At 41.9% G+C, this 27,670-nt stretch overlaps 2 protein-coding genes across 2 annotated transcripts in view; both read right to left on the bottom strand.

Annotated features, from left to right (window-relative positions):
- The window catches only part of LOC118390659 (unconventional myosin-VIIa-like), a 90,879-nt gene extending 76,994 nt beyond the window's left edge, over positions 1 to 13,885 (bottom strand). The window contains exons 1-2 of the mRNA XM_052529707.1: positions 13,634 to 13,885; positions 4,312 to 4,380 (exon numbers count right to left, since the gene is read on the bottom strand). Coding sequence (XP_052385667.1) covers positions 4,312 to 4,329 — 18 coding nt within the window. The 5' untranslated portion in view covers positions 4,330 to 4,380; positions 13,634 to 13,885. The remainder of the gene's footprint in view (positions 1 to 4,311; positions 4,381 to 13,633) is intronic.
- Positions 13,886 to 15,119: 1,234 nt separating this feature from the next.
- Positions 15,120 to 27,670, bottom strand: part of LOC118390658 (calpain-5-like) — an 86,909-nt gene continuing 74,358 nt past the window's right edge. Inside the window, exons 7-14 of the mRNA XM_052529703.1 lie at positions 26,888 to 27,081; positions 25,555 to 25,632; positions 25,049 to 25,244; positions 24,749 to 24,871; positions 24,265 to 24,461; positions 23,682 to 23,803; positions 22,575 to 22,711; positions 15,120 to 22,378 (exon numbers count right to left, since the gene is read on the bottom strand). Of these exons, the coding sequence (XP_052385663.1) occupies positions 22,196 to 22,378; positions 22,575 to 22,711; positions 23,682 to 23,803; positions 24,265 to 24,461; positions 24,749 to 24,871; positions 25,049 to 25,244; positions 25,555 to 25,632; positions 26,888 to 27,081 (1,230 nt within the window). The 3' untranslated portion in view covers positions 15,120 to 22,195. The remainder of the gene's footprint in view (positions 22,379 to 22,574; positions 22,712 to 23,681; positions 23,804 to 24,264; positions 24,462 to 24,748; positions 24,872 to 25,048; positions 25,245 to 25,554; positions 25,633 to 26,887; positions 27,082 to 27,670) is intronic.

Genomic DNA, 27,670 nt, shown 5'->3' with positions numbered 1-27,670 from the left:
CTGCAAGCAACGGCCTTAGAATTCTAGATTCGCATTGAAAAGAGAGTGACCTCAAATGTTTTTTTTCCTGGATGTTTTGTCCTCGGGGTTTCACCTGCCAAATAAATTATGTTAAACGCACAGACAACATTCAAACAGTTTTAGAAACCAGAGTGTTTTCTATCCAAATCTACTAATAATATGCATATCCTAGCTTCTGGGCCTGAGTAGCAGGTAGTTTACTTTGGACATGCTTTTCATCCGGATGTCAAAATACCGCCCCTTAGCCTGTAGAGGATATAAGTGTCTTATATCTTCCGAAGGCTTAAATTATTGTTAATCCAACTGCACTGTATGATCGATAGTAGCAATTAAAGTGAAAACATGCCATGCGATTGTTTGAGGACAGCGCCCCACATCAATATATTTTTCCACCGGCACAGGTTTCATACATTCACAAATAACGATTAAATATTCATTTACTTTTGAAAAACTTCCTCTAAATTGTCATCCAAAGGGTCCCAGCTATAACACGTAGTGTTGTTTTGTTAGATAAAATACTTCTTTATATTCCAAAAAGTCTGTTGGTCGACATTGCTTTGAGTAATCCACTCGTACAACATGCAGAAAAAGGAATCCGAAAATCTACCCCTAAACTTTGTTTCAACAAGTGAAAATATGTTTCTATTTACTCATCAGATACCCTAAAATGTAATCAAACTATAATATTTCTTACAGAAGGAAGTAGGAAACTGATTTTAGCAGGTGTGTCCTGTCTTCATGGCGCGCACAAACACGAATTTCCAAGACTAAAGCTGATATTTCTTATTTGTTTTTGAAGTTACAAACCTGAAACATAGACTGTTGACACCCTGTGGAAGCTAAAGGAATTGCACACAGGGAGCTAATTTTCATTATGACCTTATACTTGCATTTCTAAGAGGATGGTCTCTCAAAAAAAAATCTGTTTGATTTTTCTTTGGATTTTCTCTTACAATATCTACTGTGTTATATTCTCCTACACTATTTAAACATTTATACAAAGTGTTTTCTTTCCAATTGTACCAATTATATGCATATCCTGGCTTCAGGGCCTGAGCAACACGCAGTTTACTTTGGGCATGTCATTCAGGCAGAAATTGAGAAAAAAGGGGCCTAGCCCCTAACAAATTCTTCTTTAAAATGACTGCCTACTCATTAGAGCCTATGTAATCTCGGGACACCCAGTGCATCTGTCCACAAGAGATTATTACCTTGTGATAGTTTGTATTGAATTGGATGTGCTGAGAAGAACTAAAACACTAAATTTGTAAATTTAGTGGGAGCTTGCCCGTTTGTAAGAAGCATGGTAACAAACATTTGTTGTTACACTTCTGTAATTACAGACTGCAATTACCACCGGTTACATGTTGTTACAGTCTAACTATGAGTTATTACAATTAACGACAATGCTTGTTAGTGTAATTACACATGTAATAAGGACCCCATAAAATGAAGTGTTACCACTTTCTTACTTACTAGTACATTACATTTGCCATTCCAATATGTTAAGCACATGATTTCAATATATTGTCCATTAGGTACAGGACGTTCCTGTAGGTTCATGCTCTACAACATCCGCAGAGTACGACCCTGCCTCACACAGGAAGCGGCGCAGGTCCTAATCCAGGCACTTGTCATCTCCCGTCTGGATTACTGCAACTCGCTGTTGGCTGGGCTCCCTGCCGGTGCCATTAAACCCCTACAACTCATCCAGAACGCCGCAGCCCGTCTGGTGTTCAACCTTCCCAAGTTCTCTCACGTCACCCCGCTCCTCCGCTCTCTCCACTGGCTTCCAGTTGAAGCTCGCATCCGCTACAAGACCATGGTGCTTGTCTACGGAGCTGTGAGGGGAACGGCACTTCAGTACCTCCAGGCTCTGATCAGGCCCTACACCCAAACAAGGGCACTGCGTTCATCCACCTCTGGCCTGCTCGCCTCCCTACCACTGAGGAAGTACAGTTCCCGCTCAGCCCAGTCAAAACTGTTCGCTGCTCTGGCCCCCCAATGGTGGAACAAACTCCCTCACGACGCCAGGACAGCGGAGTCAATCACCACCTTCCGGAGACACCTGAAACCCCACCTCTTTAAGGAATACCTAGGATAGGATAAAGTAATCCTTCTCACCCCCCCCCTTAAAAGATTTAGATGCACTATTGTAAAGTGGCTGTTCCACTGGATGTCATAAGGTGAATGCACCAATTTGTAAGTCGCTCTGGATAAGAGCGTCTGCTAAATGACTTAAATGTAATGTAAATGTAATGTGCTTATTTTTTTTAAGACTCACGTTACACCCTGGACCTGCCATCAATATACTTGCAAATTGAAAATGCATTTCAAACCAGCTTTATTTGTGTTTGCTGAAGTACAAACTTGGCAGGAATGTGTTTAAATTACATTGCAACAATAATAATGAGGGCAGTAGGAAGGTAGGCCCCTAAATTGCAGCTGCCTGAGGATAACTCTAATAGTCGAAATGCGTTGCAGTTGTGCGTCCTGGTGTGCTATGCTGACTGCTCCTATATGTACTCTTTGGAAAATATATTATGTTAATAGTTCACTAAAGTGTATTGCAACGTACTGGCCGCCTACTCATCTTCTTTCTCAAACACAATAGTAATGCAATAAAATCTCACTCTGCCAAAAGACTACAGTCTGGTCTAAGGTCATGTTAATTATACTAGTGGAGCAAAATTCACAATTAATACACTTCATAATTCCTCCTGACACAATAGTATTTTTATTACATTAAAACTATTTTCTGTGCACTTCCTAAAACAATTAAAAATGTGATGTTCAATTGATATAAAGAAGGCACATATTGTTATGCATGAAATAAGTTGGCTACTTTGAAGGCTGCCAGTCCATCCAATAAGGGGAATTAGGTTGATTTAGGCTTAGCCTCGTCCAACTGCAGACTTTATAGGAAGTGATGTAACTTGTCACTTGTTGCTAGGAGGTGGTGCTATTTCAAGAATGTTTGAATATTAAGAAAATGCATCATTCCCTTCTTCTGTCCTTGTTATCACGACTCTAAATGATGACCGGTGAAAGCAAGGCCTACGCCACTTTATAAACCTGCCTTGCCAAAATCAGTAATTACTCCAATGTTGGGGAGTCAAAGTAAACAGATCTTTATAAGAGGAGGAGCCTATTGGAAATCCTTGCTGTCAATCAAGGTGAGATTCAGGAAGTCAGCCCAGCCAGAGAATGGGCTTTGTCACTTCCCAGTGTTAAGCTGCCATGTTGTTTTTGTTTTGTTGTAACACGCTGGACACACTTTGACCGTGCTGTTATTCAATCTCTCACAAACCACCTAACCACATATATATGCAATAAACCGGACAACAACAACATATTTAGGACTGAACCAATCAAAAAAAGTCAAAAGTATGAGTTTTGCTCTACACAAAAACATGTTTATATGGAGTCAACTTTCTTTTCCAAAATTGTAATCATCGTTTCATTCAGTAAATTAAATCAAATGTGCATTGAAGTGCAATAACAATGATTTTGACAACCCAAAACCCAGGTACCAGCTTTGTTAGAAAAGGATGCAGTTAGCACTCAAAAACTTCAGCAAGAAAAAAGTATCCATTTCTAATTCAGGTTGAGGTGAAACGTCCATGTCACTATCCCTCCCTGTCTAGACTCAGGCATTACAGAGGCTTTACTAGTCTGACAACACAGATGCCTTGCTGATGGAATGAGATGCATGATTCATGACTAGTCTCTTGACATTGAGGTACTCCTTAAAGGGATAGTTTAGAGATTTTACATATTTATATATTTGTTTCCTTACCTTGAAATCAGTCTATGGACAAGAAGTGACTGCAATTCACACTTTATTTTTGTTAAACTACCCACTCCAAACCCCAAAAATGTAATCGATGAACTATCCCTTTAAAAACCCAGATGAAGTGACCTTCAAAGCCCCACAAAGCTTCTCCAGAACCATGGGCCCAGATGAAAATATATTGATAGTGTGACGGGGGACGGGGGGGACGGGGGGACGGGGGTGATGATCGGAGAATGAGGGTGCATGTTATCTCATGCTACGTGTCACTGTGTCCTCTGGTGGTCCAGCTGACAACACACCATAGCCCCTATCTTATTAGCATTTAAATTGTGTCACTTGCACAGGGTGTGTGTGTGTGTGTGTGTGTGTGTGTGTGTGTGTGTGTGTGCGTGCGTGCGTGCGTGCGTGCGTGCGTGCGTGCGTGCGTGTGTTTGTGTGTGTGTGTGAGTGTGTGAGAGAGAGAGAGAGAAGAAGTGAGAAATAAAGTATTCTACCTGTTGCAGAATGACCATGGTTCAGCTTCTGGTTTATTCCAGGACATTAGAAGTCACCATGTGAGGCTCCTGGAATAGAGAAAAGTCCTATTAGACATACAGAACATATCAAACATACATATTTGCACACTCAGAAACTGGCCCAACAGGGATTCAAACTACCACTGTTGGGGGGCATATGCAGCGGCTGTGTTGACCACTAGACCAACATCCGGCACAGTCTTACTAATGGTAAAGATTCACCACAGGGGTTCTCTCTATACCGTGGTTTTCGCTGGACAGATGGCTTAAAGCTGAGTCAATTGGTGACTGGTGGACCAGACCTCATACTGTCTGAGCCAAGAGGAATCCCACTTTAATTAGGTGGAATTAATGTGTATAAAATGATAAACATTTCTACCCCCGGAGAGTGAGGATACACACATAAGCTTGTTTTCAGAGTCTCCATTACTTTGTGAGATTAAAGGCATTACTGTAAATCAGAATGTCCCCCAAAGCAGTTGTCATTGGATCTAATGTGTAGTGTGGGTATATCCGAAATGGCATGGCACCCTATTCCCCATATAGAGCACTACCTTTGGCCCGAGCCCATAAGGTAGAACATTATATAGAGAATAGGGTGCCATTTCAGACTGTGACTTTTGCAGATGTTTCTGGACTGATTTGCACAGGGGCTTTTAGACCTGTGCTCTTGTCCGATTCACTTCCATTCTCTTAAATGTGCACTCGTTCACTCCTAATCATGGATTTAAAAGCATTGTATTGTTGCCTCCATGGGCTAGAGGGATATATATCTTCCACCTTTGAACTTTAAGTCCATGAGTGACCAAGTGCACGTCATGGAGAAGGGGAGAGAATTGGAACGAAGACAGTTCCCTGATCTCACACATACATACGTCACACACAATAAACCAACAAACACACACCACCATTGTAATCCACAAGTAAATGGTCTAATGAAATTAAGCTCTGGCTGAGAGAGTTTGATCAGGCTGTCTTATTTCAAATCTCCATGACTACAGTTAGCTCCCCCGTTACTGACTATCACACATGCGCACACACACAACAAAGTCTCTGACTAACCTTTCAAGACCCGAGTAGAAGTACTAACTTTCTCCAGTTGTAGTTACTATGGCTCTGACAAAGTAGGAATGACACACCCACTAAGAAATAACCATGAATATACCAATCTGCAGTGGATTATCCAAAAATACATTTCAACCAATTACAATAAATATGAGGCAGCAGAATGCAAGTGTTTACTTTGATATCCAATGTAGAGACACATTTGCCTGGTCTAAGATCCGTTTGTGCTGTATAGCCAACTCCTATGTGCATTGGCATGTAAAACCGATCTGCAACCAGATCTGGAACCAGGCTAGAGACACATTGACATGATTAAAGTACAGTAGCTGTGGGCCAGTATTCATAAAGCATCTCAGAGTAGGAGTTCTCATCTAGGATCAATTTAGCCTTTTAGATCAGAATCAAAATTGTTATATGGTACTGGGGCCTTATCCACAAAGCATCTCAGAGTGCTGATCTAGTATGTGTCCATATAATATTATTCATTATTATCTAAAAGGCTAAACTGATCTGAGATCAGCGCTCCTACTCTGAGACGTTTTGTGGTTACAGGCCCAGATCATAAATGAGCATTCATACTCTAAGATGCTTTGACTTTGGACCATGGGTATTCTGGGCATGTCATTCCCAGTGTCAGCTGCTGCTAGGGAGACCACTACAAAATAACTTGCCCACAATGATCATAGCCAGCTGCACAAGAGAAAATGAGGAGAGAGAGAGCGCATAATGCATAATGCAACGCATAATGAAACTCCTTAAGAATGTATAGGTTACACAAAACATATACATTAAACATCAAGTACTGTATGTGTCTCTAAAATTGCACTAAAGCAACTGTGCCATAAGGAACCATTAATTTAACTGTAATTACCATTTATTTTTTAAACTTTATTTAACTAGGCAAGTCAGTTAAGAACAAATTCTTGTTTACAATGATGGCCCAGGAACAGTGGGTTAACTGCTTTGTTCAGGGGCATAACGACAGATTTTTACCTTGTCAGCTCGGGGATTCGATCTAGCATCCTTTGGTTACTGGCCCAACACTCAAACCACTAGGCTACCTGCCGACCCAAAATGACCTGTACAGGTACTTACAGTGCCTTCGTAAAGTATTCAGACCCCTTGACTTTTTCCACATTTTGTTAAGTTAGTCTTATTTTAAAATGTATAACTTTTTTCCCATCAGCAATCTACACACAATACCTTATAATGACAAAGTGAAAACAGGTTTTTAAAGGTTTTTCTAAATTATTACAAATTTAAAAAGAGAAATACTTTATTTACAAGTATTCAGACCCTTCGTTATGAGACTAAAAACGGAGCTCAGGGGCATCCTTTTTCCATTAATTAATCATCCTTGAGATGTTTCTACAACTTGTCCACCTGTGGTAAATACAATTGATTGGAGTCCACCTGTGGTAAATTCAATTGATTGGACATGATTTGGAAAGGCACAGACCTGTCTATACAAGGTCCGACAGTTGACAGTGCATGTCAGAGCAAAAACCAAGCCATGAGGTCAAAAGAATTATCTGTAGAGCTCCGAGACAGGATTGTGTCGAGGCACAGATCTGGGGAAGTGTACCAATGTTTTTTTGCAGCATTAAAGGTCCCCAAGAACACAGTGGCCTCCATCATTCTTAAATGGAAGAAGTTTAGAACCACCAAGACTCTTCCTAGAGCTGAGCAATCGGGGGAGAAGGACCTTGGTCAGGGAGGTGACCACAAACCCAATGGTCACACTGACAGAGCTCTAGAGTTCCTCTGTGGAGATGGGAGAACTTTCCAGAAGGACAACCATCTCTGCAGCACTCCACCAATCAGGCCTTTATGGTAGAGTGGCCAGACGGAAGCCACTCCTCAGTAAAAAGGCATATGACAACCCGCTTGGAGTTTGCCAAAAGACACATAAAAATTCTCAGACTATGAGAAACAAGATTCTATGGTCTGATGAAACCAAGATTGAACTCTTTGGCCCGAATGCCAAGCATCTTGTCAAGAGGAACCCTGACACCATCCTTACGGTGAAGCATGGTGGTGGCAGCATCATGCTGTGGGGATGTTTTTCAGCGGCAGGGACTGGGAGACTAGTCAGGATCGAGGGAAAGATGAACAGAGCAAAGTACATAGAGAAGGTTCACCTTCCAACAGAACAATGACCCTAAGCACACAGCCCAGACAACTCAGGAGTGGCTTTAGGACAAGTCTCTGAATGTCCTTGAATGGCCCAGCCAGAGCCCGATCGAACAGAGACCTGAAAATAGCTGTGCAGCGAAGCTCACCATCCAACCTGACAGAGCTTGAGAGGATCTGCAGAGAGAAATGGGAGAAACTCTCCAAATACAGGTGTGCCAAGCTTGTGGCGTCATACCCAAGATGACAAGGCTGTAATTGCTGCCAAAGGTGCTTCAACAAAGTACTGAGTAAAATGTCTGAATACTTATGTAAATGTGGTATTTCTGTGTTTTCTTTTTTATAATTTTGAAAAGATTTCCAAAATAACTTTTTTTGCTTTGTCGTTATGGGGTATGTGTGTAGATTAATGAAAAAATATGTTTTTCATCAATTTTAGAATAAAGCTGTAACATAACATGTGGAAAAAGTCAAGAGGTCTGAATACATTTCCGAATGTTCTGTATATATAAGAATGTCTCATCTTGCTTTTGTGTAATATCAGTACAAATAATGATCCTCACACAGAGCACTGTGTGTAGGCTAAATACTTCTCCACATATAGGACACCATTTTATTGGACATCTTTACAGCTGGGTTAATTTTAGCGTCATGCCTTAGCCATGTGGCTCAGCTGGTCATGTAGTCAGGTGAGTGAAGGTATGTTGGGCTGGTGCTTGAGATGATAAATACAAAATTGATAAATTGTGAAATGTCCCTTTAAGGGTTTATTTAGATTCCTGGGGCTAATCTCTGGGCTTATACAAACCATCATTTAATATTGGCTGCTGAATCATATCCTCCCTGACGGCAGATCTCATTGGGCTGCCTTTGGATCAAAGACTTTGTTTACATCCATAATAACAGTAGCCATTTTGTCTCCATAGGCTACATACAGCAGGACACAGGGGGCATGGCCTGGATCCATTTCTGTACCTCCTTCCCCTAGGTCCTACTCTTTTTCATGTCTACTGCTCATGTAGGACTAGATAGGGGAAAGCAATATAGCATAACTCTGTAGCCTATGCTGAAGGCTAGGTCATCAACATATTGCTAACTATCTGTTTCCCTCAGATCTCGGAGCCAACCGGGTGAACCGGGAGAACAGAAACATCCTCCCTACATGTGACAGGAGAGTGTTGTCACATAAGGAACATATGGTACAGTTTACCAGGGACTCCTCCCATTTGCTGCCCAATAAGTAGATTAACATTGGGCTTAATGATATACTGTACGGATCTGCTGTGCTTTGAATACAGCTACATTGAATGCAACTCAAATATTTAATTGCAAAACAACATGCAAAATGTAGCAGATCCATAAAAAGGATTACATACACTCCCATCTATATGTATTTGGACAGTAAGGCTAACATTTTAAATTAGTCTTTTGGGTTATGTTTATCCTCATATGTGGCACCATTTCATTGGACATCTTTACACTTGGTATTAGTGTCCAGACTAGAGTCACAGCTGGGTTAAGTGCAGCGTCATGTTGTCAGGTAAATGAGGGAAGGAGGAAAAGAGGGGAGGAGGGTAAGAAGAGAGGAGGGGTAAGAAGAGAGGAGAGGGTAAGAAGAGAGGAGGGGGGAAGAAGAGAGGAGGGGGTAAGAAGAGAGGAGGGGTAAGAAGAGAGGAGGGGTAAGAAGAGAGGAGGGGGTATGAAGAGAGGATGGGGGATAAAGGGAGTAGGGGGAAGAAGAGAGGAGGGGGTAAGAAGAGAGGAGGGGGATGAAGGGAGGAGGGGGTAAGAAGAGAGGAGGGGGTGAAGGGAGGAGGGGGAAGAAGAGAGGAGGGGGTAAGAAGAGAGGAGGGGGTAAGAAGAGAGGAGGGGGTAAGAAGAGAGGAGGGGGGATGAAGGGAGGAGGGGGGAAGAAGAGAGGAGAGGGTAAGAAGAGAGGAGGGGGTAAGAAGAGAGGAGGGGGTAAGAAGAGAGGAGGGGGTAAGAAGAGAGGAGGGGGAAGAAGAGAGGAGGGGGTAAGAAGAGAGGAGGGGGGAAGAAGAGAGGAGGGGGTAAGAAGAGAGGAGGGGGTAAGAAGAGAGGAGGGGGAAGAGAGGGAGGGGGTAAGAAGAGAGGAGGGGGTAAGAAGGGAGGAGGGGGGAAGAAGAGAGGAGGGGGTAAGAAGAGAGGAGGGGGTAAGAAATCTGGGGGTTGATTTGTTTGATTTGTTTGAGAGGATTTCAAAATATCAGATCCAAATAAAGGATTAGATACCCTCCCCTCCATAAGTATTTGGACAGTGAAGCTAACACTTTAAATTAGTCTCTATACTCCAGCATTTTGGATTTGAGATCAAATATTTCTTATGAGGCGACAGTACAGAATGTCATTTTTTTCTTCATACATATCTGTTTTACTGTTCAGCAATGAAAGCACTTAAAAAGTTTAGTTTTGGTCCCATATTTCTTGCACATAATGACTACTCAATCTTGTGACTCTACAAACTTCTTGGACGCATTTGCAGTTTGTTTTGGTTGTATTTGGGTTATGTTTTGCCCGATAGTAACTGAATGGTGAATGATGACTGGAGTAGTAAGATGTTTCTGAACACTTCTAAATTAATCCTGATAATGCCATGATTAACAAACATCATGAATCACAAGCTTGATTTAGTCATTGCATGCAAGGAATATGGGACCAAATATTTAACTTTGACTACTTTAATACACTATAAGTGAATTTGTCCAAATACTTATGACTTCTTCAAATGGGGGAACAAGACACATAAAGTGCTTTCATTTCTAAATGGTAAAACAGATATGTATGAAAATACCCTAAAATAAAAGGTGACATTCTGAAGTGTCGTCTAATATGACACATTCTACATAAAATGCTAGAGTATAGAGCCCCCCAAAAATGTGTATGCTTCATTGTCGGAATACATATGGAGGAGACTGTATAGTGGCCCTTTGCCTCTGTATCAACAGCTTTATAGTCCATCTGGATGGAAGTACTGCTCCTTACACCACACTCATGCTAAAACAGAGCCTCTTATCTAGCACCACAGGGGGACAATCTGGCAACCCATTCCAGCACGGGGCCCAAAAATAAGGCTCTCACCCTTCCCAACTACAGGGTCAGGCAGAAAGACAGCTGCTGGGTGTCAAAAGGCACTTCCTTTCCTCTTTGGACCCATATTCATGAAGCGTCACAGAGTAGGAGTGCTGATCTAGGATCAGGGCCCGAGTCCAGTGGTGGAAAAGGTACCCAATTGTCATACTTGAGTGAAGATACCTTCATAGAAAATGACTCAAGTAAAAGTGAAAGTCACCCAGTAAAAGTAAAAAAATATTTGGTATAAATATACTTAAGTATCAAAAGTAAATGCAATTGTTAAACTATACTTAAATATCAAAAGTAAAAGTCAAATAATTTCACATTCCTTATATTAAGCAAACCAGATAACACACTTGTTTTTAAAATGTTCGGATAGCCAGGGGCATGCGCCAACCCTCAGACGTAATTTACAAACAAATGATTTGTGTTTCGTGAGTCCGCCAGATAAGAGGCAGTAGGGATATTCTCTTGATTAGTGCGTGAAATAGACCATTTTCTTGTCCTGCAAATCATTCAAAATGTAAGGAGTACTTTTGGGTGTCAAGAAAGAGTAATAAGTAAGAGTAATGGAGTAATAAGTACACAATTTTCTTTAGGAATGTAGTGAAGTAAAAGTAAAAATAGTCAAAAATATTAATAGTAAAGCACAGATACCCCATAAAACTACCAAAAAGTACTTTATACCATATCCACAAAGCACCTCAGAATAGGAGTGTTGATCAATAAAATGAATTATCTAAACCCTTACTCTGAGATGCTTTGTGAATACAGTCACTAATATACTTACAGTATATGGCATCATTTTTTCTATGCTAAAAGCAGAAATATTAACAAACTACTGTATAGTCAGTCACAATTGTAGCAGTATTGGTTTACAAACCTCTTTTTGCACAAATCGACAATATTCCCAATTTGTTTTGGTCGTGCCAGTAATATGAAATAAAATCTCAGTCAATGCACCGATACTGGCCTAGCCTCTACCTTTGCCGATCTGAAAGTATTCAATAGCCATCAGCAATATGGTAGGAGCTTAATCTATTTCTCTTGTAGGCTGGTTTGTCTTTCTGACTATATTTGTTAACACAATGGACACCAGCCCTGGTTCTGGAGAACTATATGGGTGTATTGTGTATGGTTACTCAGACTTTTGTTCTAACCAAGCTCTAAAACTAATTTTGGTCATACCCAGTGACTCTAGTCCTTCCCATATCAGAGGACAGGAAAACGAACCAAAATGGGATCCAGTTGAAATAGCTGAATGATTATGACTAAGTGGAACAAATGTGGCTTTGTTGGTTTAGCCTACATTGTTCAGTGAAACTGCTGAATCTTTATGGACCTAAAAACAAACTAGCTGTTTCAAAAACGTACGGCAGACCCTGTTTCAAAATAGCTGTTTTATAATAGCTGTGACTCATTATTGACATACTGTATATACCGAGTTGCCTCTGAGAGCAGCATTATAGGATATGAACACAACATACTGTACTCTCAGATTAGCTGTTGAGCCTTTGGGCATTAGAGAGTCCACACTTTGGTCCTACAGTATGTACCTGTATGGATCTGTCTGTGTGTGTGTGTGTGTGTGTGTGTGTGTGTGTGTGTGTGTGTGTGTGTGTGTGTGTGTGTGTGTGTGTGTGTGTGTGTGTGTGTGTGTGTGTGTGTGTGTGTGTGTGTGTGTGTGTGTGTGTGTGTGTGTGTCAAATCTATGTACAATATGTAGAGCTATATGAAGTAGAGGAGCAGATGTTTCAGATTATCCTCAACCCCCTACCCAGCAGGTACAAAATTGGCCATATTATTTGGTTCAACATCAACAGTCCTGAGAAAGACATCCGAACTTGTTTGTAACCTGGGTAGTTTTGTCAAATGTTCAGAAGCTCATGATGATTCAAAACATAATTCTTATGATTGTTAACATGATCCTTCCTCAACAGGTTTAGGACCAAGGTGGTACGTGACTGTGACTTTGAAACTCTTGAAATGGTTAGCTAGGTATTATGTCCAGCAGTTTCCCTGAACAATGTGGGCTAATTCAATGAAGCCACTAAAATACAAATATTATCATCATTATCATTCAGCCATTTCAGCTGAATCTGAACTACACTTCAGTTTGGTTAGTAGTCTTCCAGTTCTCTGATCTGGGAAGAAGATTCTACCCAAGTAGAGTCACTATGACCCAGGAACAGTTGAGGCCAGTGTAGGGTCATATTCATTAGTGCACACCACATCAAAATGTTTGCAACGGAAAAAGAAAACAATCATTTAGGCCCGTTTGCTTCTGTTTGGTTCCTAGTGAATACGACCCAGATAGGAAGGGGAGAATAGCCTGAGCATGGCCTCCCCATTGCCTGAGCTATTATTGCATCTCACCAACTACACTCACTATGACCCAGGCCAGGAAGAAAACACACAGACCTGGGAGGCTGAAGAGTCATGTAGGTGGACTAATAACCAATCCAGAAAAACAGCTTCTTTGATGACAATATCAAGACCAGGTCATAAAAGACTTCCAAGCACCCTGTGAACACCAATATTCTCTGATCAGTGGCAGATGTCCTCCTTAAAAACGATGCGCACGTGGAAATCTAGAACTTTGATACTTTAAGTGCAGACTTCACTTTCCATTCTTACTCATGATAATTTCAGGTTGTACTTTACTAAGTTAATATAATCATATTTACCAACTTGGTTTATTAAAAAAATGTACAGATCCACTTAAATACACATTCTGGCAATATACAAACACACAAATCTGAAGGTACACACACACAGAAAGAGTAAACGTTCTGTTTCTTTAAGTGAGATTATAAATGGTCCCCTTTGAGGACTGGCACGAAGGGAGCATGCAGTGGGGGTGTGCTGGCTGTGAGCGCTGAGTGAGCCGTAAGAGGCTTTGGGTAACTAATGCCTGAGGAGAGGCAGCAACACTGAGCCCTGGGCCAGCTAAGCCCTCAGCCCTGACCAACCAACTGTTTTTCTTTACTTTATTTACTTCCTTACTTACCACTCAAGACACTCGGGTTCTCCTGTCTCCTCGCTTTTTCCCTCTTTCCTTGTCCCTCGCTCTTCCACTCTGGTAAGTCCAGGTAACTGGTAACAGCCAGGTAGCAGGTGAATTGACGGAAAGGTGTAAAGAAGCAGGATGAACAAAAGAAAATCTCTCTCTCACTCTTTCCACTTGCTCCGGTCTCTGTCCCTTTTTGTCCTCTCTCTCTCTCACATGCTCTGCCCCTCCTCTTCTTCTTTCTTTCTCTCTAAGGTACCTGTTGCTGCCTGGCGTTCAGTAGAGGAGTGACTACAGCCTCTCTCTCTCTCTCGATCTCTCATTCATCATTCAGTCAGTCCGCTGATCCCTATTAGCAGGGAGGCAGGTTACGTGCGCCACACAGCCACAGTGACCAGCCACTTGGAGGGGGAGGGAGGAAGGGGGAGGAGGAGGGGGACTGAGAGGTCATGGGGTGGCAGGTGGTGCCGGACTAGTCAGGGCCTGCACCTATTGTCCCACAAAAAATGTAAACATTGTACTGTAATATTTATGCATGAGAAGGAGGAGGGTTAACACAGTTGTGTAATCCCACCAGGCCTATGAATAGGGTACATTTGGGGACTATGTGTATGTGGCAAGTGATGATGCCATGTGAAGACTGAAGGTCTTGTTCTAAAACAGCAGCTTAACTAAAGTCAAATCAAAATGTATTGATCATGTACAAAGTTTAGCACATGGTGTAGCAGATGGTGTAGCAGATGGTGTAGGAGATGGTGTAGCAGATGGTGTAGGAGATGGTGTAGCAGATGCAGCTAAATGTTTATGTAACTAGTACACTTCCCTCTGTATATAGGACAGTGAAGTTAACATTTGTACATTTGGCTCTACACTCCAGCATCAAATGAGGCGACAGGGCAGAATGTCACCTTTTATTTGAGGGTATTTCATACGTATCTGTTTTACCGTTTAGAAATAAATGCACTTTATGTATCTAATATTATTATTATTATATTATAGTCCTCCCAATTGAATACGTTTTTTTCTTCATATGTATTTGGACAAATTCACTTATAGTATTAAAGCAGTCAAAAGTAGAGTATTTGGTCCCATATTCCTAGCACACAATTGTGTTATGGTTAATGTTTTGCCCAATAGGAACTGAATAGTGAATAATCTATTGTGTCACTTTTATTGTAAATTAGAATACAAGGTGTTTCTGAACAGTTCTAAATGAACTTGGATACTACCATGATTATGGATGATCATGAATGAATCATGTATAATGATGAGTGAGTGATAGCGTCACTGTTCAAATAAATACGGAGGGGAGTGTAACTGTATAACGAGACAGACAACTACACCAGGGTTGGGGTCAATTCAATTTCCATTTAGGAAGTCAACTGAATTACTTTTACTTCCTGAATTGACTGAATTCAAATGGAATTGATCCCAAACCTGGACCACACATTGGCAGACATTTCTGACAGATCAAATTGAAAAGCAATAAGGTTTCATCTTTTATTTGAAAGTCATGCCACAAGTTGACATAAAATACAAAATGAAAATAAATAATTTCCAGATCACTGTAAAATAACTATAAAATAACCACAGTGTAACTGAGAATCAAATCGAACAAACGCATACGGTAACAAAAAAAGACACACAGACAAGCATACAGTACATAAGATACAGCCTTTCAATGTCTAGCTATTAGTAAACATATAAGCGTAGAGAACACAAGTTTAAGTGGATATATAAAATTAGCAAGAGTACAAAATATTGATAATAAAAGACACTTGTTATAAAGACCATAGTATCTTCTATAAGTTTCACCATGCAGTATATTCTAGTCTCAAATTAATAAACATTGGCAGAAAAGTACAAGAGAATCACAAGCTCATTTGTCAAACGCATCAGACTCCATATTGGAAAACATGGCCGCCAATGATAAGAACACAGGTGTCACTTGTCTTGGTGAATTTGAGTCAGCAATGTCATACAGTATACATTATGCTATCGTAAAGATGATGTAACACCTGGCACAACTGTTAATGAAGTTTCATGACCAATGTCCTTAACATGCAGCAGTATGCAGGCAAACGAGCTCAAGGCAGCTCCAAGGATAGCTAAACGAGCTCACCTATGTAAATCATTGCACCATGTTGACGTGTGTGTTCAACTGAAACATATAAAGTACTGTTTTGCCATTACACAGGCTTTAATAAAAACACTAAATCTAAATAAATGGTGAACACACAAAGACTCTGCAATCATACGTTTTCGGTATTCCTCACATTTTTCAGGTTGTCCATGTCCAACAATGATGAAACGTTGTTTGTTTAAAAACGTAACTAGATAAGTATCCATCTTACAAGTATTGTCACGGAATATTGCCTTAAATGTCTCTCAACTATTATGCTCTTACCTCTGAAATAAATGTCTGGAATATATTGTACAATCCCTCCCAACTGGGATATCCCTATTGTGATTGTGGATTGGGTGCTTGTCTTTAAACTCAGAGTTTACAGCCCGCTAGGGACTTAGCACTACTTCCAAGTTTATCAAACTGGTGTCAGAAGTGGGATAGTGCTCATGGCCTTCGAAACGTTGTCCTGTAAGACGCAGACCTTGTGATAGTGCAGAAGGGGACATGTTTTCTGAAATGGAAGGAGTAGTGTAATGATCCTATCCTTAACATGTGATATTGTTATTGGGTTCGGTGATAGGGTGTTCGTGTTCGTCACAATATATCTACATCTGTCACAGTAGTGGACAAACACTTTGGTTGCTGCCACTTTCATATACAGTACATACTGTTTAGAATGCTGAATTCAAATGTTCAGAATCTGTCAAATACATGCAATTATGCAACATAAGCTGCATCAAAGTAGTAACAATGTTTACAACACTTTGAATAAAAATATATTATCTTTGAAAATCAAACTGTGTGAGCTGATTTGAAGTCGTTTGCTACATGCGTCGGTGTTATTGGCTTGATATAAAACTGGCCAAAGTTCTGAATGTTCTGATGTGTTTTTTGTACTTAAAACATTTGGCATGGGCCACCAGAAAACCCATACAACAATGCTAACCAGGCAACCAGATCAGTGAATTGACACTCCGCCCACCCAGGGTATACCAATTGTACCTTGAGTGACTGTTGCTTTTGGCAAATGATAAGAATGCAATGAGATCACAAACATCATACATTTTTGTCAAAGACACAAAATAAAGCATATTGGAAAGTAAAAGGTCTGAAAAGTCTCACAATGTTGAACTAGCTACTTGTACGTCCACCAGTGTAGCAAACAAAGTTCATTTACAGTAGAACTCTAAGCAACAAAACACATCTCTACAGTACAACAGTCTTTTTCCTCAGTTCTATTTTGGCACATATGTGGCACACATGAGTTAAAAAGACCAGCAATGTTCTACCCTATGTGATACAACCCCTTGGTCCTGAGGCCTGAAATGGTTCAGATATGGTCAGAACAGAACTTGCAATACAGCATTAGCTGATGATAGGGACTTGGGTTAATTAGCCAACTTCAGACATTGTTTGTATGTGGGGTGCACAACAATGTTGTGAAACTGAGTTTTACAAATAACCAAAATGGCTGCTGCTGCCAACTTGCCCACCACTGGTGCCCCTGATTTGAGTAGAACCGAGTGCCAGTCTGGCTGAATGGGCACACGTTGCCACATCGTGGCAACAGCCAACTAACCATTCCCCTTTTGGCACGAAAACCTCTCCTTCCCCTACCATGAAAGACTAATCTACTTGGCTTGGCACAATGTCTTTTAACCCTGCCACACCTGCATCTGCTCTATGGCACTCTATCACTGTTACCTCTACCTCTCTCTACCATGATATACCGTCCATAGCATTAGACTCTCTGTAATACATTACTTAAAGAGACTGTACAGAACGTTGACCTCTAGGGGGGATCTTGAGTCTAAAAGCATCCCCTAAATGGAAGAAATATTGCCCAGAAATGACCTCATCAGACCGAGAGGAGCACACCACTCCCACACCCATGAGGGAAAGCATATTTTTAGCCTAAAATGAAGGGGTGTTTGGTTTCATGAGTTAAGAAATGGATTGTGATATCATTAAAATTGATTATCTATTGATTGATTGCTAACAATAAAGCCAAACTTTGAGGGAAACAATAAGAAATTCAACTTCCATACAGCCTCGTCATGCTTTATAACACTTGTCATAAGCATCTATAATGTCTTGTTATTATCATCTCAAAATTATCCTGAATAAATTACAGTCAATATGAGTAACTTGAAAATGTCCTTCATAGAGACATAATCTATTTTAAGCCTTATATAACAAGAAATTATAAACTAAAAGATTCATAGCGCTTATAACAAGTAATAAAGTATTATACCTGTCAAATGTAATTAAACCATTAGCGAAAACCATCTATCATACCACTACCCAATGTTTTTTAAACAACCACCTGTCTATCTGCCTTAGTCTGCAACTCAACACAATAGAAGGACATATGTCACACAGCATTTAAATAGCGCTTTCGTCATTTGAAATTTACAAATGATCATTAATACTAAAAGCTTATATCATCATGAATGGTGGGTGTCACTGATTAGTACCTGTAAAGGGACCATTTCAAACCTCTTGATATGATTCTGATATGATGTGCAATAGTGTAAACATGCTGATTCTTACAATACCGTTTGTTTCCCACATTGAAGAAAGAAAGAATAAAGAAGTATGGAATAGTAACAATAGAAGAACAATACAAGGACACGGACATATGATTAAAGACATATGATTAAAGACATATGATTAAAAACAATCTAAGACACATTCATTATACTGAATACAAATATAAACGTAACATGTAAAGTGTTGCTCCCATGTTTCATGAGCTGAAATAAAAGATCCCAGAAATGTTCCAAGCTTATTTCTCTCAAATTGTGTGCACAAATTTGTTTACATCCCTGATAGTGAGCATTTCTCCTTTGCCCAGATAATCCATCCACTTGACAGGTGTGGCATATCAAGAAGCTGATTAAACAGCATGATCATTACACAGGTGAAACGTGTGCTTGGGACAATAAAAGGCCACTCTAAAATGTGAAGTTTTGTCACACAACACAATGCCACAGATGTCTCAAGTTTTAAGGGAGCGTACAATTGGTATGCTGACTGCAGGAATGTTCCCTAGAGATGTTGCCAGATAATTTAATATTAATTTCTCAACCATAAGCCTCCTCCAATATCGTTTTAGAGAATTTGGCAGTACGTCCAACCTGCAACACAACCACAGACCACGTGTACACCAGCCCAGGACCTCCTGGCTTCTTCACCTGCGAGATCGTCTGAGACCAGTCACCCAGACAGCTGATGAAACTGAGGAGTATTTCTGTCTGTAATAAAGCCCTTTTGTGGACTCCCCAGTGGGTGGGCCTGGCTCCTAAGTGGATGGGCCTATGCCCTCCCAGGCGCACCAATGGCTGCGTCCCTGCAAAGATGTGAACTCCATAGATTAGGGCCTAATTAATGTATTTAAATTAGTGGAGGCTGGTGGGAGGAGCTATAGGAGGACGGGCTCCTATAGAATAAATGGAACAGTATCAAACACATCAAACATATGGAAACAACATGTTTGACTCCATTTCATTCATTCCATTTCAATGTGTCCGTCCTCGTATAGCTCCCGCCACCAGACTCCAATGATTTCAGTTGACTGATTTCCTTATATGAACTGTAACTCAGTAAAACCGTTGAAATTATTGCATTTTGCGTTTATATTTTTGTTCAGTATAATTAAACAAATGTGACAATAAAAGTTTTGAAAAATGTACAAATGCCATTGTTGTTCAAGTAATGAAAAAAAGGCGCTGGAAATCACACAAGTAAACAAGTAAAAGGGCTTGATGGTTTGATAAACAGAGAGATTGGTCGATGCTCTCCGCATTACATTCAAAAAATAAATGTCTTGGGAATGATTCACAACTGATCTGTCGTTGTTTCTTGACTGATCCTCTCGACGATGCTGTAAACAATAAATTATTTTCAAAAGACGTACACAGACATACTATCAGATCCTGTTCTCCAAAAGTCTCTGCAATCATATAACACTTTTGAAAAGATACTCAACATGACAACATAGCGCATCTCTTTTATCTCCAACGCTTGCCACTGTCAAAGATTGAGATAATTAGCCTGTGGAAAGCAGGTCAAAAGAGCGTGACATGACCTACATGAGAAGATATGCTAACTGTTTGTACCAGTGATGGTTCTGTATGAAGACATAGTCTCTCTCAGTCTTGGCAAGACAAAAAGCCACACTTTTCAAACTACCATTTCAAATAGCACTGAGTTTACAGTGATGCTAATCCAAAATGTCTGTGTTTCTTTCTGGAACAGTATAGAATCATAACAGAGTCAGAGCCAGGACCAAGGCTATGGCACAGGTTGTTTTTGGCAGGAGTCGACAGACGGAGTTCCTCCCGCTCTTCTCTCCGTCCTTCGCTCTCTCTCTTCTTCCACTCATCCCTATATCCAGCCAAGCCCGTGAGCCCGTCAGAACTAAGTGAGGTGCATGATGTGTCCAAAGGCACAGACATAACACACGTATAAATGTATGTTCGCAAACATGCACACCCAACCCACACTCACCCCCCACACACACACACACACACACACACACACACACACAACTGATTTACGCAGACAGAGGGACGACAGCTACTGTTTCTTGGGTCACATGATTCAAAGGCCCACAAGTTGAAAGCCCAGGTCACATGACAGGAGTCCCTGGACTCAGGAAGTGTCAGGCAGTGGCGTTGCCATAGAGAAGACCGGTTGACGTGGCACAGTGGCGACTGGCGCCGGCAAGAGAGAGAGAGAGAAGGAAAAGCCTGATCTGTCTTTGGTCCCGTAAAGCACTTGATTATGGCAGGCGGAGCTCCACAGCTAAGCTATGTGTGTGTGTGTGTGTGTGTGTGTGTGTGTGTGTGTGTGTGTGTGTGTGTGTGTGTGTGTGTGTGTGTGTGTGTGTGTGTGTGTGTGTGTGTGTGTGTGTGTGTGTGTGTGTGTGTAATGCAGGCAGTCTTTTTTAGCCATGCTAAACTCGATATCGTCCATGGCAACCGGCAGAAGCGTAGTCCGAGGGGAGTGGGAGGAGGAAAGGGGGATGGATGGGATGGAAGGGGGAGGAGGCAAGGCTACACTCACATAAACACCAGCAGCCCCCACACGGGAGGTCATCGGTGCTTTTGGCGTCACTTTCTTGGTAGTTGGCTTGTTTTGTGGGGACTATAGAAAGTGGATGATAGACAGAGGTTGCATCCCAAATGACACCCAGTCACTGATGGAAGAAACAGTAACGGCTGATAATATGGTCTTTCTGGGACTACAATGGGGCTGCGACATCAGTCAAGAGACAGAGTAAAAAACACTCAGCGAATAGGATGGATAGAGGGGTCCCAGTATACCACCCAATACCATGACCCCCTCCCACCCGACATATGGCTGGTCCTAAAAAGACACAGGGTCCTAAAGAGACCCACTCAGCCTTAAGGCGATGCATAGCCCTTAGTGACACTGGGGAGTGCAGGCGCATGTTAAAAGGTATGTGTGTGTGTGTGGGAGAGTTGAAGGCATGTAGAGAGATAGGAGTGTGTGGTTGTTTCTGAAATCAGTCTTGTCTACTACTTACTAAAACTAAATACTGTGTGCTAATCATGCTACATACTATTAAGAATGTACTGTTTAGTATATGTATGCAGTAAGGAACATATCAGCATACTAGACTCACCCACACTGAGAATGCGTCACCTAATCAGTTAGTTCCCGCTATTCGTTCATTTTGGTACAGCCCGTCCTCTTTTCTGATGAATAGATTATTATCAGCTGTTGTCAATCACACGTGGGTCTGAAATTATGCTTCTCTGCCTCAATAGTGTGCAGCAAATTATACTAGATGAAAAAATGAAATCAGTATGGCATCCTGGCAATTAAAGCACACTAAGTTTTAAAGCATACTGTTTGTCAAATACTATGAAACTTTCTATTTTCGCATACTACTACTATTTACCTACTATTTAGAATGAAAGTACAAGTATTCAGACACGGCCTGTGTGTGTGTGTGTGTGTGTGTGTGTGTGTGTGTGTGTGTGTGTGTGTGTGTGTGTGTGTGTGTGTGTGTGTGTGTGTGTGTGTGTGTGTGTGTGTGTGTGTGTGTGTGTGTGTGTGTGTGTGTGTGTGTGTGTGTGTGTGTGTGTGAGAGAGAGAGAGAGAGAGAGGGGGGAGAGAGCGAGAGCGAGAGAGAGAGAAAGAGAAAGAGAAAGTGAGAGAGAAAGAGAAAGAGAAAGAGAAAGAGAAAGAGAAAGAGAAAGAGAAAAAAAGACACCAAGCTGTGTCTGTATATGTTTAGGGGAGCCCTGGGTCAGGTGGAGCTAGATCCCAGGGTTAACAGGTTAATTGCCATGCTTGGTTTAGTGGTGGGGAGGGGAGGGGGAGGCAAAAGGTTGCCATGATGACAAAGGTCAAAGGTAAAGCTCCGACATTCCATGGCGAGAGTGGAGACGGAAGGGACGTCATATGTTGATGAGTGTGGTGCAGGTGATGAGGCGCACGGTGACTGTGCCTGGGAGGTCGTTGTCTTGGTGATTGCCCTTGTCGCGCAGGTGGAGCGTGTGCTGCACCTGCCGGTCGTTCGGGTCACTGGACAGGGTCACCTGACCCAGGAAGGTATCCACAATCACATTTTTATTGTAGATCTATTATGGTATGGCCCAAATGTAGAGGGGAAAGAGAGGGGGATTTGAAAGAGAACAAAGAGAAAGAGAGAGAGAGCATAGGAAAACAGTGATACAAAAAAAAGTTTGAACAAAACAGATTCAAGAGATAGAGGGATACATATGAACACAAAGACGGACAGACAAGGAAAAGTTCCTCTCCTCCGTCTGTGCTCACCTCAATGTGGATGCCTTCCTTGGGCTTCTTGCGGTAGAACAGGCCTTTGACGTCGAAGTTGGGGCTCCGTGTGTCCTTGTGCACCGGTGAGCGCACCCGCTCCCCCTCACAGGTGATGATGACGTACGGGTCAGAGGCTAGAAAGGACAGGGAGGGAGGGAAGCGGGACAGCTGTCAATCACCGTGTCAATGTACTCAATTATGCAGGACAAAACCAACTCTAGGTCTAGTCTAATAAATCAATCAATCAATCAATAATATGTTGTTGTATTGTCCCTTACACTGGATAGGTGAAATGTGTTATACCCTGGAGAGAATTAGGGTTAAGCACCTTGCTGAAGGGCACATCGACACAATTTTCACCTTGTCGGCTCGTGTATTCAAACCAGTGACCTTTTGGTTACTGGCCCAATACTCTAACCGCTAGGCTACGTGCCACCCTTCTCTGGCCATCAGACCAACCAGTAATCAGACAGGTCTCTGACAGATAGGTGGAAAAGGGTTTTAGTTGCTTGCGCTAGTAAGTAGGTAGAGGATATGGGGAGGGGGAACTATTGAAGACTATATGTACTTGTGTAGATCTGAAAGTGAGGGCATAAGTTTCAGCCATGTGACAAAAAGTCTTCCTAGACCTATCAGAGTGCTAGGAAGAACTACTACCAAATTGCTTATACCTATCCAATCCTCTCAGATCTACATGAAGCTAGGGGTTAGGGGTTGTTTCTGGGCTGAGCCAAAGCCTATTGGACTAACTGTGCAGTATGTCTAGTTGTAGCTAAACCCCTAGCCACTAGGTGGTGCTGAAGTACCTCCTGTTTTGGCCAGGTGCCTCTTCTTGTTGGGATTGAGACAGTGCAGCTCTGTGTATGACCAGAAAAGTTTAGGCCTTGCATTACTTTGAAATGCAATCTGTGGCACACACACATAAACCCATACACACAATAACAAAAGATACTAAAACTCAAGTTACCTCTAATATAGCTCGGCCCAGTAATGTGAAAAGGGTATATGCATGTCAGCTCCCAAAGCCTCCCAACCACATGGGTGCATACTGTATCTTACTTTACTATAGGCCTACTATTTCCTACAGTAACCTTACTAGCTTACCCCCATTAGAGTCCTGGCCCTGGAGTCCCTCTGCACTCAGAACGTGGACCTGGGTTACCAGCTGGGGGTAACCACACATGCCCGTCCAACACGTCTGGGGGGGCTCGTCTAGGTTCAACTCTCTGTGGGGGAAGGAAAGAAAGTGAATATGGGTGTTATTAATTTAGATGAGGACAATGGCAGTGGATGACAAATTACGTGAAAAAAGTTCTGGGTCCACTTAGAGAATCAGTTTAAATTGATCAAAAAGCAAATATTATTTGACAGAAATATTCAAATTCAACTAGTGTGCATGTTAAAGGGAAAGTTCACTTTCTTGAAGTCTTAAAATACGAAAAAAGTTTAAAAATTGAACTATCCCTTTAACATGCACGCCAGTTACATTTGATACGTTTCTATAATTTTTAAAATATTTTTTATCAGTTTCAACTGATTCAAATTAAGCAATCATAGAAAAAAAGAATACTGTTCGATTTAATTTAACAATCCCAGTGAACTATCCCTTTAATGTTGGCTATCCCTTTGTATTGGTCAGGAGGTCAGGAGGGTGGGGGTGGGGCTGCATGTCGGCCGGCTGGTTTACTTGCAGTCTGAAGGCACGTCGGTGAAGACCCGCAACAGGAAGTCACCCTGCTGCCTGGGGTCAAAAGTCGTGGGGATGATGACGTAGCGACCCTCTTTGAGCTCCTTCCTGAGGAAGACGCAGCGCGAGTTGATGTAGATGGAGCCCGCCACCTTCTGCTGGGACATGTGCATGCGGTACTTTCTGTTCAGTTCCACCTAGAGGATGGGAGGGTACATAACAAGAGGCAAAAGGTTCAATTAAACATTCATGTGGAGTGAGTGCGTGCGTGCGTGCGTGCGTATGTATGTATGTATGTATGTATGTATGTATGTATGTATGTATGTATGTATGTATGTATGTATGTATGTATGTATGTATGTATGTATGTATGTATGTATGTATGTATGTATGCATGCATGTATGTATGTATGTATGTATGTATGTATGTATGTATGTATGTATGTATGTATGTATGTATGTATGTATGTATGTATGTATGTACCCGGTGAATGTCAAAGCCTATGGCCAGGTTATCTCCTTTGCCCTCTTTGGTGGTGGCTCTCCTCTCCTTCTGCTGCAGGGCGATCAACACCTCGTCCTCTACCTTCTTCACATCAAACACAAACTGCAGAGAGAGACAAACACACATAAACACACTGATCCAAACACTCTTCCAATCAAATACAGTACATTTCCATTTTAAACATGCAAAGGCACAGTACACAGTACACACACCCTCCCATCCAACCTCATACCATCCACCCACACTCTCCCCACTTCCATCCACCCCCATGCACCCCACCTGTGGGTTCTGCAGGAAGGTAGCCTTGTGGTTGATGCAGCCCCCAGAGCGGTTCCTCAGGGGATCTTGGCGGGGGACCCATGAGCCCCTCATCACCTCCTCCTCCCAGGTCTTGTGGATGCTCAGGTAGGAGGTGTTGATGAGGCGGCACAGGATCAGGTCTGTGAAGTACTGGCAGAAGTCATCAAACGTCATCCTGGGATGGAAAGGGAGGGAGGATATATTTAGGATCTAGGGCTAGTTTCCCGGATCCAGATTAAGCATAGTGCTGAGCATGCTTTTTAGTCTGGGACTAGGATAAATCTGTGTGTGGGAAATGGCCACTAATAGTTAAATTGTGTGTGTGTGTGTGTGTGTGTGTGTGTGTGTGTGTGTGTGTGTGTGTGTGTGTGTGTGTGTGTGTGTGTGTGTGTGTGTGTGTGTGTGTGTGTGTGTGTGTGTGTGTGTGTGTGTGTGTGTGTGTGTGTGTGTGTTGTGTGTATTGTGTGTATTGTGGTTCCCCTCACCAAAACTCTCCGTCGTCCTGCACGGTGACACCCAGCTTCTCTCTCTCACTCTTGCTCACCTTCTTCCACTCATCTGAGCTGGGAGCACAGACAGGAAATAACCTCATGTTAGACAGCACGACATACAGGAAATGACAGAGAAGACATAACACTGGGATAAACATTTGATTGGAGATTGAGCACCACTGAGACAGATAACGACATAATCTCAATTGCTAAATTCAGCACCATGTGTATGTCTTAGAGTGTGTGTACGCCTGTGTGCATGTGAAAATACATTTTTATTTGTTTCTTTCAAATCCCTGCCAGTGCCACAACTTCTGTGACAACTTCCTCAACAAACAGTGAAATGGAATCTTCAACTCCAGTTTTGATCAAACCCCAGATAAATGATTAATTCATTATTGTGACTGTATGAATGAAGGGAGACGACTCCTTTAATATCACCACTCAGTCACTTCCCCTTAGGAACTAACATCTCTCTCCTTTACCTAGTCAATAATTCAGTTGTCTTCATGAGCGAGCCCTACAATCTCTGCTGTGTCACACAACCTAGCGACAAACAATAGGACATAACAGAAGGAGAAAGAGAGATGCTCGTCTTCTCCCCATCCTATTACATCATGTTCATTTCAATCTCCTCCATTCTCCTCCGGGGAGAGGTTAAGGTGTGTGTCAGTGTGTGCGTGCAGCTTACATGTTTGAGTGTGCGTCTGTGACACAAGAAGCAAGAAGTATACACACATACACTGACACACACACACAAAGCATTCCCCATTTCAGTAGAGGGAGAACACCTCTCTTTCCACCTCAATACTCCTACATGGTCTAGTCTTTCCGATGCAGTAAAGGCTCTCTGAAGAGAAGCCTCCATTACGCACAGACTGTCTCAGCCAGACTGTCTGACTCTATAGGTGGGATAGTAAATTACACTTGAAATGTCTTGCAGATGGCCTATTCTCTGTCCGTGTTCGAATATACCCGTACCTAGTGTTCTAAATAGTGGGCATTTTGGGAATGCGAAAAAAGTTTTATAGTATTTGAAATATCAAATATTGAGTATGCTTTAAATGTCAAGATGTCATAAAAAATGCTTTTCATCTAGTAGAATTCACTGCACACCATTGAAGAATAGAATCGTCTTTCCGGACCCAGGTGTGTTTGACAGCTGATAATCAGATGAGTTGATGCGCTGTACCAAAATTAACGAATGATGTGTACATAGAATTAGAATGAGAATTAGAATGAATTGGGATACCCATTCTACTCATGCTAATTCTATGGCTGTGTAGTACCACCTTCAGGCCTAAAGGGGACAGTATTGTGTATTTACCTGTCACTCCAGGGCCCGCTCCACTCCTTCTCTCCCCATGGGTTCCTCATGCGGATCATGTTGAGCTTCTCTGACTTGAAGAAGGCCAGCAGGCCCTGGCCCAGACGCACCTTCTTCACATCCGTCACCGCGTATGCGTGACCTTTAACCAGGCCGCAGTCCAGCCGCGCCTCCATGTCCTCCACAGTGGTTGCCTGAGACAATTAATAGTCAATTCATTAATTAATCATTATTTATTTACTTGTTCAGCACATTTCATACACAGAACACAGCTCAAAGTTGTGACAAGGGTTGTGTTTATTAGGGAGTGCGATAGAAAAAAAATGTCAAACGTCTTTTCGACAGAGAATTAAAATGTGCATTTCTTATTGGACAAGTCCAGCTGTTTCAGACAGTTTTGGTCTGTTTTATGCCTAATGAATAAAGCCCAGTGAAGTTGAACTGAGTGTTGGTTTGTTTGGATTGAACTTGCACCGCAAGCGGCCGGTGCTGTCCATGTGCTATTTGATCATTCAATTATAATTCAGCAAAAGGCCCTGAGTAATGAGCCTGTTTCACAAACGGTGTGATGCAACGACAGCGAGGGAACAACTACTAAGGAGAGAGAAGGAAAACATGAGGAGAGAGAAGACAGGAAGGAAATTAGGGAAAGCAGGGTCGTATTCATAAGTGCACAACGTAGCAAAACATTTTGCAACGGAAAACAAAACAATTGCGTATAGTTTCGGGCGAGGTCTGGTAGTTCCTCCCCATTTTTGTACGTTTTCTTCCATTTGGTGCCTA

This window comes from Oncorhynchus keta, chromosome 11 (genome assembly GCF_023373465.1).
Source record: "Oncorhynchus keta strain PuntledgeMale-10-30-2019 chromosome 11, Oket_V2, whole genome shotgun sequence".
Classification (NCBI taxonomy): Eukaryota; Metazoa; Chordata; class Actinopteri; order Salmoniformes; family Salmonidae; genus Oncorhynchus; species Oncorhynchus keta.
This window is presented reverse-complemented; position numbering and strand designations above follow the sequence as displayed.